Source organism: Callorhinus ursinus, unplaced genomic scaffold (genome assembly GCF_003265705.2).
Source record: "Callorhinus ursinus isolate GAN/ISIS: 27379988/994484 unplaced genomic scaffold, GSC_fseal_2.0 scaffold5, whole genome shotgun sequence".
Classification (NCBI taxonomy): Eukaryota; Metazoa; Chordata; class Mammalia; order Carnivora; family Otariidae; genus Callorhinus; species Callorhinus ursinus.
The window spans coordinates 11,030,099-11,045,589 of NW_027397067.1; the positions used below are offsets into that span (position 1 = coordinate 11,030,099).

The 15,491-nt window shown below is 43.7% G+C and overlaps 1 protein-coding gene across 3 annotated transcripts in view; it reads right to left on the reverse strand.

The window, feature by feature from the left end:
* Positions 1-4,335, reverse strand: part of NSMAF (neutral sphingomyelinase activation associated factor) — a 70,725-nt gene extending 66,390 nt beyond the window's left edge. The window contains exon 1 of one of the 3 annotated variants that reach the window (XM_073892789.1): positions 3,939-4,335. In XM_073892789.1, the coding sequence (XP_073748890.1) occupies positions 3,939-3,997 (59 nt within the window). In that variant the 5' untranslated portion in view covers positions 3,998-4,335. The remainder of the gene's footprint in view (positions 1-3,938) is intronic. The other 2 variants (XM_073892788.1, XM_025870617.2) reach the window with 2 other exon arrangements.
* Positions 4,336-15,491: the final 11,156 nt, after the last annotated feature.

The following is a 15,491-nucleotide window of genomic DNA, read 5'->3' on the forward strand; positions in this document are numbered from 1 at the left end:
GTGAATCGTCTTTTAAAATTTTTTCCATTTATCTTCATTAACACCTACACAGTACATAATTTTTATTTTTTTATTTTTTTATTTTTTTTAAAGATTTTATTTATTTATTTGACACACAGAGAGAGATAGCAAGAGGGAGAGAGGGGGAGAGAGAGAGAGAGAGAGAGAGAGAGAGAGAGAGAGAGAGGGAGAGAGACAGGGAGAGAACCCAAGCAGGGGGAGCGGCAGGCAGAGGGAGAAGCAGGCTTCCCGCTGAGCAGGGAGCCCGATGTGGGGCTCGATCCCAGGACCCTGGGATCATGACCTGAGCTGAAGGCAGCGGTTTAACCAACTGAGCCACCCAGGCGCCCGGACACAGTACATAATTTTTAAAAACCAGTAAAATCAATATCGTTTCTGGCATCTATATCTTAACCAGGATACTAGTGTACTTAACTTTAATGACCACGTATCTCTTTGTTTTCTAATACTGAAAATGACCAAAGCATTTCTTTATAAACATTATTAGTAAGTGGCACCACCATATAGGTGTTCAAGCCAGAAACCCGAGAGGACTGCCATGTTGAGCAAATAAAAATACAGGATGCCTAGTTAAATATGAATTTCAGGTAAGTTACAAAAAATTTTAATATAAGTATGTACCAAATGTTGCATGGGACTTTAACTTAGACTAAAAGATGTTTCACTAGTCATCTGAAATTCAAATTTAACTGGGCATCCTGTATTTTACCTGACAAGTCTAGCTGGGATTCTTCCTCTGTTACCTTCTATATGAAATCCATCATACCAAGACCTGTCCATTCTACTAAAAACATCAAACACCCATCCAATTTTCTTCATTTCTTCTGCCCCCATTTTGGTCTAAGCCACCAATGCAAGAAATTCCCAACCCGTCTCTCTGCTTCTACCTGTGTAGAAATATCACTTACTCTAAATGCAGTACCATCAGTTTAATACTAAAAGAAATAAAAGCTAACTTCAGGCTTCTCCTTTCCTGAGATCATTATTTGGTAGTCGTAGAAATCTAAAATGTCAAAAGCAGCATGACAGCGGGCCAATGAACTCACAACTCTGAAGAAGTGAGGCCTTTCGTTGGGTCACCTCTGAAGCAGTCCCAAGGAAAGTAACAGTTTTCTTGGGTACACCTGAGCCAATGACCTATATCAGTCATTGTGCTAATTGGTGTTTATTGCCACAAAGGGATGAGCCAGGAAAAATCTGTGCAGAAATAAAGTTGGTTTAAAACATTCTTGTCTTTCAGAGTGCATTCTAAGATTTATAGGGACTGCTTGGTTCTAGCCCACACCTAATTGTGAGACAGATTCCTTTCATCCAACTAGTACTCTATCGACACCTTCTGGGTGGAAGTCTGCTTATCAGCCCAAGGTTGCAAAGCCAGGGAGCCAAGCATTAAAAAATTGGAGCAGTCAGCAAGGAGGATTCAAATATATCGAAGATAGGTGGCATCAACGTCTTCAGATTACTGATGCTCAGGAATAGCGGCTGCCTCCTGATGGATGAATAAATGTTTTGGTTGTGAGAGCTATAGTTATCTTGGTGCTGCCAGCCTGTCAACATTGTCTGATCAATAGATACCAACAAAGCAGATTATACACTGAAACCCAAGCGCAGACTTTAAGATTTGCATGACATTGCAAAGCTGTATAAACTAACCAAATTAAACAAAAATTACAGCTATGGAATTAACAGCAGATCTAAGGAGAAAACAGGTTTTCCTCTCTATCTGAGAGGCCACAGAATTGTTACAAATGACTCTTTGATCACCGAACATGATGGCAATTCAAGCGTTTCTAAGTTCTTACAATGCAAATTTGCACATCCATCTACTTAATACAGAATACCCCCAATTCTTAATGTTGTTGGTACAGAACAAAGAAACTCTATTCAAGTTCCTTCCACATGAAACAAGCATTATAAATGAAGTCAGAAGAGCCTCTACAAGTGTGAGTTACTTTATCAGGGTCCAGTTACTATTTATTATTAAAAGGTAAGTCTTTCTCTGGATAAAACCTAATCACAAAACCAAAACGTTCTCAGAAGCCATATCTAAGATACACTTTTTTGATACATCTTATCTTCTTCTCGACAGCGGAGAATGAAATTTTAAACTATGGATATCCTGGCCAGGCCAACATTAGAGATTAGAAAAGGATATGAATGTACGGACGAAATGAGTCAAGTTAATACCTATAAAATAAATGCGGATGCTGCAAGAGCACACAAACCTTAAAGTTCACACCTTTTTTTCCATGTATAATCTGCTTTGTTGGTGTCCACTGTAGGGGCCAAGGGCAGGCTGTCCCAAAATGTGCCCCTTTGGCATACTATTTTAAATAAAAGTTACTTAAGAAATAGCCAGTCCAAGGTCACTCAGACCCTCCTCTGTCCTCCTGAAAGCAGGAAACAGATCTCCCATAAGAGAAATATCCTCCCTGTACTAAGAAGTAAAAAGACATCTTTATCACCAGAGATAGGGACTTAGAAGCCAAGAGAGCTGTAGAAACAAACCTTGTTTTTTTCTCTTCTACTACCTCAAACTAAATTCTGCTTAGAATCCCCTTCTAATTAAAGCTCCCAAACACCTGTTTTCTTTATCCTGTCAATTCCTCACAAAGGTATGGTCTCTTTGTCTAAAATGTATAAAAACTACCTGCCTTGGTCATTTCTTTAGGTCTCTATTTTAATATCAGACCTCTGCTTACAGGTAATAAAACTTTGGTTTTCTCCTCCTGTTAATCTATTTTTTTTTCTCCTGTTAATCCATTTTATGTAACTTTCATTTAGTCCAGTTGGAAGACCTTCATGGGTAAAGATTTTTTTCCTTCCCTACACCATCGATCACACAACAGAGTGACAGACTAACAGCACTCCTGGCTAACTTGTTCTCACAATCAAAATAACTGTAAAATGATTCATTCCCAGTTCCTTTTGGCACCTGGGACCACAGACCCGAAAATCAGCAAGTTATTTCGTTCACCAAAATACACTTAGAGCAGAAGTGAGTTGTTTTTTGTTTTTGTTTTTTTTTAACAAACGACTTCCTTTGAAGGCTGAGATTCAGAAACTAAAACGGGGCTGCTCTGAGATCATTTGAAAGCTTCTGCTCGTCGTGGGACCCCCAAATCTTTCCTGGGATCTGGGGATAATGACTGCTGTGCCTCACCGAGCGGTCGAATGCAAAGCCTTCAAATACACTTCTATAGAATGAAGCCCACTGCTTGTAGAACACGTTTGTGGGGTGGCGCGTGGCTTTTCTCAGAGTAAGGCCTTTCTTGCGGCCCACCTCGCGGCCCAGCCGGGCAGGGCGCTGGGCAGGCCTGAGCCTTCCGTCTGAAGACGTCGGTAGCAAAGGGCGCAGTGAAGCGAGGCATCCGCGTCTGCCCCGGTGCAGGCGGGGTGGTCGGCGCCCGTACGGTGCTGCCTGGGCGGAACAACCCTGCGGCTCCCCACGCAGTGCCCGGACCCCGCGCCGGCGACCGGGGGACCAAGGGAGGCCGCCGGCCCGCGCACCCCCCCCCCCAGCCGCACCCCTCCAGAGAACGCCGGGGCTAGCGCTCGGGGCCGGACGCCCGCGAGGGAGTCCCCGCCGCGACCCGCGCGGCCTCTTCCGGGTGAGCCGGGCCGCAGCCGCCGGGACCAGCGTAGCTCCGCCTGCGCTGCGCTCGGCTCGCCGTGGGACCGGGACCAGGACCCGGCCCCGACCCCGACCCGGTTCCCGGGCTCTGGCCGCGACCCCCGGCCGAGCGCCCAGCACGCCCCGGGCCTCGGCCTTCGTGCCGGGGCCCCCCACACCGGGACCTGGCTCTCGGAACCCCGCCGGCAACCCCGCTCCCGCCCCCCGAGCAGGTCCCCGGCCTCCGACCCCCCCCGCTCCCGCCCTCCCCGCCGCCGCCCGCGGGGCCGGGGCAGGCGCTCACCTCTCCTTGGAGTAGAGCTGCAGCTGCTGCTCCCGCCGCTTCTTCCGGATAAACGCCATGGAGGGAGGGCAGGGCGCGGGCGCGCGGGGACGCACGGCTCGGGCGCCGCTGTGTCGTCCGCGAGGGGTCAGGGACGCGGCTGGGAGGCGGGCCCGGCGAGCCGGCCTGCGAGGAGCACGCCCGGGGCCTGGCTTCGCGAGCAGTGGCGGCGCTGGGCGCCCCACAGCCCGACCGCCCGACGCTGCGCCCCAGGGCCCCCGGCGTCCGGGCCGCGCTCAGCGGAGCATGATCGCGTGGGGACTCCGGCGGCGCCGTGACTCAGGCCGGAGGAGGGGCGCGCGCTGACCCGAGGCGCCCGACATTCCGGCCCCCGGGGACCCGCGAGGGACCGGGGCCAACCTGCGGTCTGTCTCTACACGCCGAACGTTCCCCGCCTCGCCGCCCGCTGCACCGCTGCGTTTTTAATGTTGCACGCAAGGAAATGGATGCTTGCCCGTGAACTACCCCGCTCTGCTGGCCACGGGGACTCGAAATGACAATGTTTGGGACTCTCGATCTCTCGGTAGCTGAAATACTCGGTCGCATGACTTTTTTCTCTTTTTCTAACAGCTTTTATTGAGTTAGAACTCACATGCCAAGCAAGTCACCCATTAGAATGTACCATTCAGTGGTTTTTGGTATAGTCACAGATAGGCACACTATATCCTTTAGTTGTTAGCTCCCCCAGTACTCTTCAGTTATCACCCCCACGCTTCCTAAGCTCAACCCTAGCAAGCAACTGATCAACTTTTCTGTGCCTATGAATTTGCCTCTTCCTGACATTTCATACAAATGCAATCATACATTATGTAGCCTTTTATGTCTGGCTTCTTTCATTTAGCATAAATGTTTTTCAGGTTCATTCATGCATCTGTACTTCATTCTTTTTTATTGCTGGAGAGTATTCTAGTGTGTGGATATACCACATTTTGTTAATTCATTCATCATTTGGCTATTATGAATGATGCTGCAAGGAAAATTGTTGTACAGGTTTTTGCATGGACAGATGTTTTCATGTCTACTGACTACATACCTAGGAGTGGAATTGCTGGATCATGGGGTAACTCTGTGTTTAAATGTTTGCGAAACTGCCAAACTGTTTCCCAAAATGGCTGCACCATTTTACATTTCCACCAGCAGTGTATAAGGGTTCCAATTTCTTCACATCCTTGTCAACACTTGTTATTATCCGATTTCTCGATTATAGCTCTCCTTGTGGGTGTGAGTGGTATCTCGCTGAGGTTATGACTCCTTCATATATCCTGAGTCTGAGCCTGTAGTTGTAAAGGGATTCTTGTATAACAAACTTCTAAATTGTATATATGCTGACACATATCTAATATTGTCTTACAGATCAGGTTCTACAGAATTCGATTTTAAAAGCTTCAAGTAAATGTGTCTATCAGCTCGCTAGGATGTGGCAGAACTCTGAAGGGAAGATGGAGAGCCAAGACTAAAAGCCAGGGCTGGATCTTATTGAGCTTGATCCCAATAGCATTGGAAAAATGATACGCATAAAGTGGGCACCCATTACAAGCATTTTGGAACGAGTGAAGGTGCATGGATACCCTGTAAGTTGGATTAAGTCCCTTCCATGTGACCAGGTGCTGCGCAGAACCCATAACCGTAAAAACATGTCGGAGACATTAGCCCAGTGCACCCATAGGAAATTGTGGTTAATCGAGGAATCGAGACAAATACATGAACAGATACACGATGAAATAGGACAATAAATTTGCAAAGAGGCACAACATGATAGCTTTCTCTATGAGAAGTACTACAGTAGATATGAATTCTGAAGAGAGAGATCACTTTGGCTGGAATAAGGTAAGAAAACAGCCTGCAAGTTTTCTCCTTTTATTTATTTATTTATTTTATTTTTTATTTTTTTAAAGATTTTATTTATTTATCTGAGAGAGACAGAGAGAGCATAAGCCGGGGGAGGGGCTGAGGGAGAAGTAGGCTCCCCGCTGAGCAGGGAGCCAGATGCCAGGCTCATCCCAGGACCCTGGGATCATGGCCTGAGCCGGAGGGAGACGCTTCACCGACTGAGCCACCCAGGTCCCCCAGCTTTTCTCCTTTTAAACATTAAAGGGTAATGTGATTCTGGTAGGTGGAGAGTGACAATTTCTCCTTGACCAAACTTGAGCCAGGCCTCTTTGAACCTTCTCAGCTAGTCCTCAACCGTGTCCTATAAAAACTACAGACTCCCGGCACAAATGATTTTGTCCACATTCTCCCCAACATTAAAAGACTTAAACCAACACTACCATAGTTTCTAACAGCTCAAGGCCTCATACCTGGGATGACCCTCGCCTCCTTTAAAGTCCCTGTCTGAGAAAGCTCAAGGCTGCCAAAAGGATTTACTGTTTGTTCTAGCCAACACACAACATACGCCCCTGACTGCAGTTTCTTAGAGCATTTACTAAAAAGGGCTTACAATTTGTAAATTCTTTCTCTGTGCCTTTGAGGTAGACATATGTGTACCTCCTACAACTCAGGAGTGCCTTTCTCGAGGACTTGAAAGCCATTCCATTGAAATGTAGTCATCAGGAAGGTTTGGCTTCTGTCTCCCAGTCCCCGAAGATAATTGCCAGCTACCAGATACAGATACAGATACAGCATTTATACTGATTAACCCTTTGTAATTTTTCACTTCCCTGGTTTTATCTTTGGCAAGAGGAGGGGAAGAAACTGGCTCAAAGGGATTCTCTTGAACAATAGCTCAGAAGAGAGATGCTTCTGCTGTCACAGAGTTTGTGTTTGTGGAGAATTAAGATGGAACCCAGGTGGGAATTTCCTCAGCACCCCCTCCATCCAAATCATCCAGCCTACTAGCATCTGCCCCCTTGCCTTCATTACTGCTATTTTGAGGTATATTTGCTCCTACAAAAGGCCACCTTCTTCCCTCTCAGCGATTTAGTCTTTGTAATTATGCTTTGTCTCTTCTTCCTCTCTCTCTTGCTTTGTCTATTTCTCCCTCACTTTTGAATCATCCCATCCAAATATATAGTTTTCAAAAAATGTTCCTTTAATTCCCTCCAGCTCCCCCATTCTTAGCAAAACTTTTTGAGACATCTGTCCATACGTGCTGTCTGCATTTTCTCTCCTTGGATTGATTCTCTTCCATCTAGCCCAACTGGGCTTCTGTTTCCATCCCTTGACTGAAGTGATGTCAAGTCACCGCATTCACTGATCACTTTTCTACTTTTGACTCCCCTGAACTCTCAGCAGAACTCGGCATACTTGAGCTAATGTATTCAACATTAGCTCCTTGTGGGAGCACTTCCCTCCATGACTTGCAAGATGCCATGGTTTCCTTGCTTATCTCTTACCTCGGTTCTTACTTTTTCTCAGTATCCTTGGTTGGTTTCTCTTCTGCCTAACTTCATAACATTGATTCTCTGCACTCACTGTACAGGTCATTCTAACCAGTACCATGATGGGGTGGGGTAAGGGCGGTAGGAGCTGGGACAAAGTCTTAGGTCTAGGTGTGTGTGAATTAAATTGAGTAGCAAACTTCCATGTGAATACTACCATGGAACACATGAGGGAAGATTTCAGGACATGCAGCAAAGTAAAAGACTTCAGTGGAGGATGAGTGAAAGATCACTTTGAAATGTATGTCCCTCAGGAAATGGAAGTTTGGGATGGAACATTAGATGTCCGATAAGACCAAGTAAAGCCCTAAGCCCAACTTATCTTGATCTTCAGTTGCTTACAACTATCATTTGAGGTGATATTGCCTACCTCAAAAGAGGGTGATTGCGCGTCCCGGGAAATATGGTGAAGCTCTGGGAGAGACCTTTCTCTTTATCCATACTTCCCCCATTATCATCCTCATAAACCTCAGAGCTTTATTCCTTTGAAACAGTTTCCATTCAGAGCTATTTTGCAATCACAAGACACATTTTTGAACTCTTGGTAAAATTTTTTTTATTGTACAGGCTCTAAAAACTTCAAAGAGCTTTGTACTCACCAGTTATTATTTTAAATTGTGTTTGGTTGCAGATAAAGATATGTACATTTATGTACCTCCCATTTGCAAAGAATCCATCATCAGCATAAACAAAAATCTTGTCCTTATCTGTAAAATAAGTATCTTTCACTAATGCATATTTCTGAAGAATGTCTGCTTGAGTGATATTAAAAAAATTTATGAAGGCAATTTTTAAAACAATTATGAAGGCAATTAATTATCACCCCCTTCTTAAGTTAGAAATGGTAGCATACATTTTTTTTTTTTACCTAGACAAAATGGCCAATCATCATTCTTTTATGTATGTTATGTTTTGCTACCATTATGCCTTGAAGCTTCCTGTTCTCCGCCTGAAATGCCATTTGCCTTTCACCCAACATTTCTCCCTGTCGAAATCCTACCTACTTAAATTGCCACTCAAGACTTTGAGGCCTTCTCTGATGTACCCAGGTGGAATTTGTCTCACATCCATTCACTCAGTACATGTTTATTTCACACCAGTGTATGTCAGACATCGTAGTGGGCACTGGATAGTGACTTTACAAAGTTCATGGTCAGATGGGGATTTTAAGAGTGATCCCAGTCTATATTATTAGGGTCTCTCTCTCCATTTAGGTTGGAAACTCCTTGGAAACAGGAACAGCAGCCTCCACATTACCACTCATCACAGTATCTTGCACTTAGTGGTTGCTCAATAAATATTTTTGTCACCACTGTGTCTGTTATGATTTGTTGCACTGCAAGTAATAGAAAACTCAGTCCACAGTTGAAGTTCTTTTTCTCACTATTGGCTTTGTTTGAACAGCTCGGTGGTATGATATGACTTTTCTCTTGGGTTTATAGCCGTATGGTCCACAGATCACTGCTTGATCACCATGATCATACCTGGCTTCTGAACAGAAATAAGGAGGAAAGATAGGGTCAGTCTTGTTTGTCCCTTTTACTAGGCGACCAAACGCACTCCCAGAAACACACTCCAGACTTGCACTTACATCTCATTGACCAGAACTGTTCTATAGGCAAGCCTGGGGCAGCAATGGAGACTAAGAAAACAAGTATTTAAATCTTGAAGGCAGGATAGTGGAAAGCAGCCAGACAGAAGGGGGTGGGGAATGGTTCTTGAGTCACGCAACCAGCAGTATGCCCCCCATTGCTAAAATAAAAAATAGCCAAGGGCTATACTTTGATAGTTCTTTTTTTTTTTTTTTTTAAGATTTTATTTATTTATCCAGCAGAGAGAGAGATGCTGAGCACACAAACAGGTGGAGGGGCAGGCAGAGGGAGAGGATGAAGCAGGCTTCCTGCTGAGCAGGGAGCCCGATGCAGGGCTTGATCCCAGGACTCTGGGATCATGACCTGAGCCGAAGGCAGACGCTTAATCGACTGAGCCACCCAGGCGCCCCTTGATAGTTCTTCTTAAGGAACATCACTCTTTGAGACTATTATTGTCTTCTTTATTTTTTTTCTATAATAAATATGTACTGACTGCTCTGTGCCAGGAAATGCTCCAGGTGCTGTAGACACAGTTGTAAATAAAATAAAGTCCTTGCCCTTAGGGAGCTTACCTTCTGCGGGGATGGACAGGTTTAAAAAGCAAATAATATAAATCCGGGCAGGGGAAAGTGCCATGAAGACACACAGAGCAGAGCAAGGGCTAGAGTGTGCAGGGTGTAGGTTCTGCTTTCAGTAAGGGGGTCACTGAAGCCCCTTCTGATGACTGATGCTTGAGCTAGTTAATGAATGAATTTAGACATAGATGTGACAATCCCGGGAAAGGCATTTCAGACAGAAGGGACAATAAGCACAGCAGCACTGAGACATGAGCTGAAATAGCCAAGCACACTAAGGGAGGGGCACTAAGGCAGCTGGGGCCAGAACCATGGAGCCAGAGAGGGCACTGGACTATTCACTAGTATCGTTCTTGTCACTATTTACAATGTATGATAGAAGCCACTGGGGAATTAAGAGCAGGGGAATGACCCGATCTGATTTAAATGTTTAAATTTTCCTATGGTGTAACTAGCCTGGTACAAGCTCAGAACCTACATAGACAGCTTTGAAAGTTAGATAGGAACAGTTACTGGCCATTTCCTTTTTCATTTCTTGCTTAAATAACAAGGAGAGTTTTCAGCTTAGGTACCTGGAAATCAGAGGTTTAGTGGGCTTCAGGGTTTATTGAGCCAGTGGCTCAACATTTTCACCAAAGATACAGTTACTCTACATCTGTGTTCAGCCTTCAGCATCATTAGCTGATTGTAAGTTTGGTCCCCCTTGCCACGGGGCTGAGAGGTGGTATAGGTTCTCTCTGTCAGGGTGAGAGACCCTGTCTAAGCCCAGCATCCTAGCAAGAATCCAGAGATTCACCTTGATCAGACCCACATGACTACTCTGAATCAAAGACTTTGGAAAAATGGAATGTTCTATGGGAAGTAGACCATGGCCATCTCTAAAACTAAAGGTAGGATTGTTTTTTCCCGAAAGCACATGGCTAAGTGAAGTACGGAAGGAAAAACAAGTGAAAAGTATGTGAGAAAGACCAGATCGTGGGGCAGGAATGAGATGTTAGCTCTGTCACTCACAGTAGATACTACGCATAAGCACTTGCATTTTTCCACTTTGGCAATATGGGTGCGTACCTCTTCCATTGCCTTTCGTGCCTATTCAGGCTTTTGAGTTAGCGCTGAGGTCAGTGGAGCAATAAAGACCTTACATTTTTGCCAGGCAATTCTTATAAGCGAGATTTTAAAATCTTTTAAATGATTTTCCCCACACAGTTAATATTGTTTCTGAAATTCAGATTTCTATGGCCTGTTGCAAAATCCCAGTGTGCCCCAAGACATGCATATGCCCACCATCGCATCAATTTTCTTCTCCTTGGGTAACATACATTTGTCAGAGGGCACCTGTAATCTGTCATCCGCACGGAGTATCTTCCCTGCATGAAGGAGTACTTTATAAACCCAGCAACTTTCTTTTACCAGGCACATTGCCCATTAGAGATTAGTGTGGATTAGATTAGAAGGTAAGCAGCAAATGACAAATGAAACAGTGACTTTAAGATACATGTTATGTCCTTCAGATATATAAATTATATATATATATATGTCAAGTTTGTTAATAAATAGAGAGTAGGGCCACCTGGGTGGCTCATTTGGTTAAGCATAGACTTGGGATTTTGGCTCAGGTCATGATCTCAGGGTCCTGAGGTGGAGCTCTGCGTCCACCTCCGAGCTCAGTGCAGAGTCTGCCTGAGATTCTCTCCCTCCCTCTCCCATTGTCCCTCCCCCTTCTTGCTCATGCTCTCTAAATAAATAAATAAATAAATAAATAAATAAAATCTGTTAAAAAATTTAGAAAAAGGGCACCTGGGTGGCCCAGTTGGTTAAGCACGTGCCTTCGGCTCAGATCAAGATCCCAGGGTCCTGGGATTGAGTCCCACATCGGGCTCCCCGTTGAGCAGGGAGCCTCCTTCTCCCTCTCCCTCTGCCCCTCCTCTGGCTTGTGCTCTTTCTTGCTCACTCTCTGTGTCAGATAAATAAATAAAATCTTTAAAAATTTTTAAAAAATAAATAAAAAGTAAACCAAACTGAGATGCCATTTTCATATATCAAATTCGCAAATAATCAGTGCTCTTAATGGTAGCATTGTGTACATGTGAGAAGAGCATTGGGTACATTCTTAAACACTAATGATAGTAAAATTCAGTACCTGTTTCAAGTGTGTGCTAGTACAGGTTTAGTAACTATCAAGCTGGGAGAAAACAGACTGATTTGTAGTGCTTGCCAATAGCCGTGGTATAAATACTCTGGTCATGGCCAATTTCAAGCTACCAACATGACGTCACTGAATACAGAGTTGGGAAGAGATGAGCACAAGTGAGCTAGCTCCTCCGGGGCGGGGGGGGGGCAATTGAAATAGGTGGCAAGACCCACTGAATTCACGCCTAGTAATTTTTTCCTAAGGAACTATTCAGCTGCGCAAAGACACTTATCTCTTGATCCAAAGGTACTTGGGGTGTAAGACCTCAGGATCGACACAGCACAAAGGATTAAGAGTTTGGGGAGAGGGGTGCCTGGGTGGCTCAGTCGTTAAACGCCTGCCTTTGGCTCAGGTCATGATCTCAGGGTCCTGGGATGGAGCCCGGCGTCGGGCTCCCTGCTCCGCGGGAAGCCTGCTTCTCCCTCTCCCACTCCCCCTGTTTGTGTTCCCTCTCTCGCTGTGTCTCTGTCTGTCAAATAAATAAATAAAATCTTAAAAAAAAAGTTTGGGGAGAAAAATGGAATGGGAGATGAAATCAGGTTCAGAGCGTCTGTCCTGTGTCAGTAGATGGTCTGAGAAGTTTGGGCTTCTCATTATAACAGAAGTGAAGAGATGAGAAATGGGAGGTATGGGTGGAAAAATTCTTTTGTCCAGAATACATGGCTCATTGACTTCTGGCTAGTGCTCACTTCTGCGTCTCCTCAAGCTTCAGAAGCCCAGGAGGGATGCCTGTCCTGGGAGCATGAGCATACTTACTCACACACCCAAGCATTTGCAAAGTTGATGCGTATCTCATCAATGAAAGTTGATGAGAGAAGGAGAGATTCAGCTCCTTTAGTCTATTACCTGCTTTGTCATGTCCTATTTTCTCTTACTTACTGTACTTATCTTGTTCAAGTTTCAGAGTGCCCCTTACAGTAGTATTGTGAACCTAGCTATCAAATCTATCTCATCTTGCTCACGTGGTTTAGATTTGTGTGCTGTGTGTCTACGTAGTCTGTATCCTGGCAAATTCAAGAGTCCACGCTTTATGGCTTATTCTTTCAAGGGAGTTTCTCTTTTCCATTATTCCAATCCTTTCAGTTCCTTTCCTCTATACAATGAAGTACAGACCCCCTTTGTGCTATTGTTCAAAATGTAGTAACTGCTTCACTCTACCTTTATTTCTTAATTTCTTCACTGGGGCTTAAAACCGACTTGAAAAGCTGACTGAAAACAGGCCCAGCTGTCCTTTTGAAAGAGATGCAAACTATCACTCTACACATGGCCTTGACAGTCAAGAGATTTTTATTACAAAATAGACCAGATTTTTTTTTTAATCACTGAGGATTGTGTTGTTTGCCACATTTAATGCAATCATTTATTTAAAGGGTATTGACAAAGAACAGGTAGAAGATGAAAGATGTCTTATCTGTCTCTAGATACATAAAGAGTGTGGAAATTAGAACTTAAGCCCAAAAATAATCATAGAACAAAACAAAATATACAAGTCTACTTCAGCACAGGTTAATGAATAAGATATCCAGTGAAGACTATGCACGTATAACATATTACTTTTTAAATGATACAAATTGCTTTTGGAAATAATGAAACCTCCTCAGAGGCTGCCAATATTGGGGAAGGCAAAATAATAGCTCCCCAAAGATGTCCACATCTTAATTCTTCAAATCTGTGAATATTTACCTTCCACGGGAAGAGAGATTTTGAAGATGTGATTAAGTTAAGGAACCTGAGAGTGGCAACATCATCCTGGACATTCTGGCCATCCCAATCTAATCACGTAAGTCCTTTCCTAGTTATGTGCAGGGAGAGATGTGCCTGTGGGAAAAAGAATTAGGTAGCAGTGTGAGAAGGACTCAAGCCACCCTTGTTGGCTTTGGAGACAGAGGAGGGAGGCCACAAGCCAAGGGATGTAGAAGGCCCTTATAAATCAGAAAAGGTAAAGAGACAGATTCCCCCCCGGAATCTCTGGAAAGGAACATCGATTTCCTGACACTTCGATTTTAGCTCAGTGAGACTCTACACAATAGTAAGATAATAAATTGTGCTGATTTAAACCACTAGCTTTATGACAATTTGATGTAGCAGCCATACGAAAATAACATGACTTTTTTTAAAAAGTAAGGAACTGCTTTCCAGAAAGAAAAAAAAAAAAAAAAGAAAATCTGGCTAAGCATTGTATTTAATTTATACGGAAATGGGGAAAATAACTTTAGAACATGAATTTTTTTTTAAGATTTTATTTATTTATTTGACAGAAAGAGAGAGAGAGACAGTGAGAGAGAGAACACAAGCAGGGGGAGTGGGAGAGGGAGAAGGAGAAGCAGGTTTCCCGCTGAACGGGGAGCCCGCATTGGGCTCAATCCCAGGACCCTGGGATCATGACCTGAGCCGAAGGCAGCTGCTTAACTGATTGAGCCACCCAGGTGCCTTAGAGCATGAGTTATCTTTGATTATTCTTTTTCTAGATAGGTCTAATGACTAGTTAAGGCAAAATAGAAACAGATATATCATACACATTAAAATGTTTACAGCATTATCTTTGTTAGTGAGATTATGGATATTTATCTATTTTCCTATGTATTTCTTTATTAGCTTAATTTTTAAAATATTTATTTATTTATGAGAGAGAGAGAGAGAGAGAGAGAGAGAGAGAGAGAATGCCAGGGGAGGGGGCAGAGGGAGAAGGAGACAAGCAGACTCCCCGCTGAGTAGGGAGCCCAACATGGGGCTCAATCCCATGACCCAGAGATCATGACCTGAGCCAAAATTAAGAGTTGGATGCTTAACTGACTGAGCCACCCAGCCACCTCTGCTGATTTTTTTTTGAAGTAGGCTTCATGCCTAGTGTGGAGCCCAATGTGGAGCCCAGAAATCATGACCCATGAGTAAGTTTTCCAGTCAGCAAGAAAATTTCTTTTTAAGTACTTTGCAAACACACACACACACACACATCTTTGAAGCAAAAATCAGAATTTAAAAAAATCTTCATATAAAACCATAAGCTTGATAGTGTCTTAATATTCAAAAGAATATTCTTGATGAAATCTGCGAGGATATTAGCAAGTGTGACCTTTTTTGACATTGTAATAATGAAATTTGTTCTCATTTGGAAGTTCCACAATCAGTGTAAAAGATCCATTCAGAGTGGGAGAGTGAATGATGGATTTTCATGTAACAAGGGGAAGAAAAGCTTACTTTGTTTCATTTTTGGTTTTGGTTTTCCCATTCAACCATTCTTTTAAAAGTTGCCACTTGTTGAGTAGTACCAAAGAAGAACATTCTAGTCTTCCCTTTTCTAACTACACATCCCTGTGAGATCAGATTTTCTTCATACACTTCAACCAAACAACATATCACCTGCATTAAATGCGCAAGCAGATTGTGGGAATCCAACTTTGCTCTATGAAGCCAGACATTAAAGGAATAACCAAAATACAAAGCAAAACCAATTCTTCTAATTAATTTTATTTTAAAAACATGTGTTTTGGGCGCCTGGGTGGCTCAGTTGGTTAAGCGACTGCCTTCGGCTCAGGTCATGATCCTGGAGTCCCAGGATCAAGTCCCACATCGGGCTCCCTGCTCAGCGGGAGTCTGCTTCTCCCTCTGACCCTCTTCCCTCTCGTGCTCTCTGTCTCTAATTCTCTCTCTCTCAAATAAATAAAAACAATAAAAACATGTTTTTTGTGAATATATTATTTATATTCACAGGTAATGGGTTTGCCATTGTCATTTTAAGATATTTTTAAAACTTCTCACTATTAATTTCTAATATG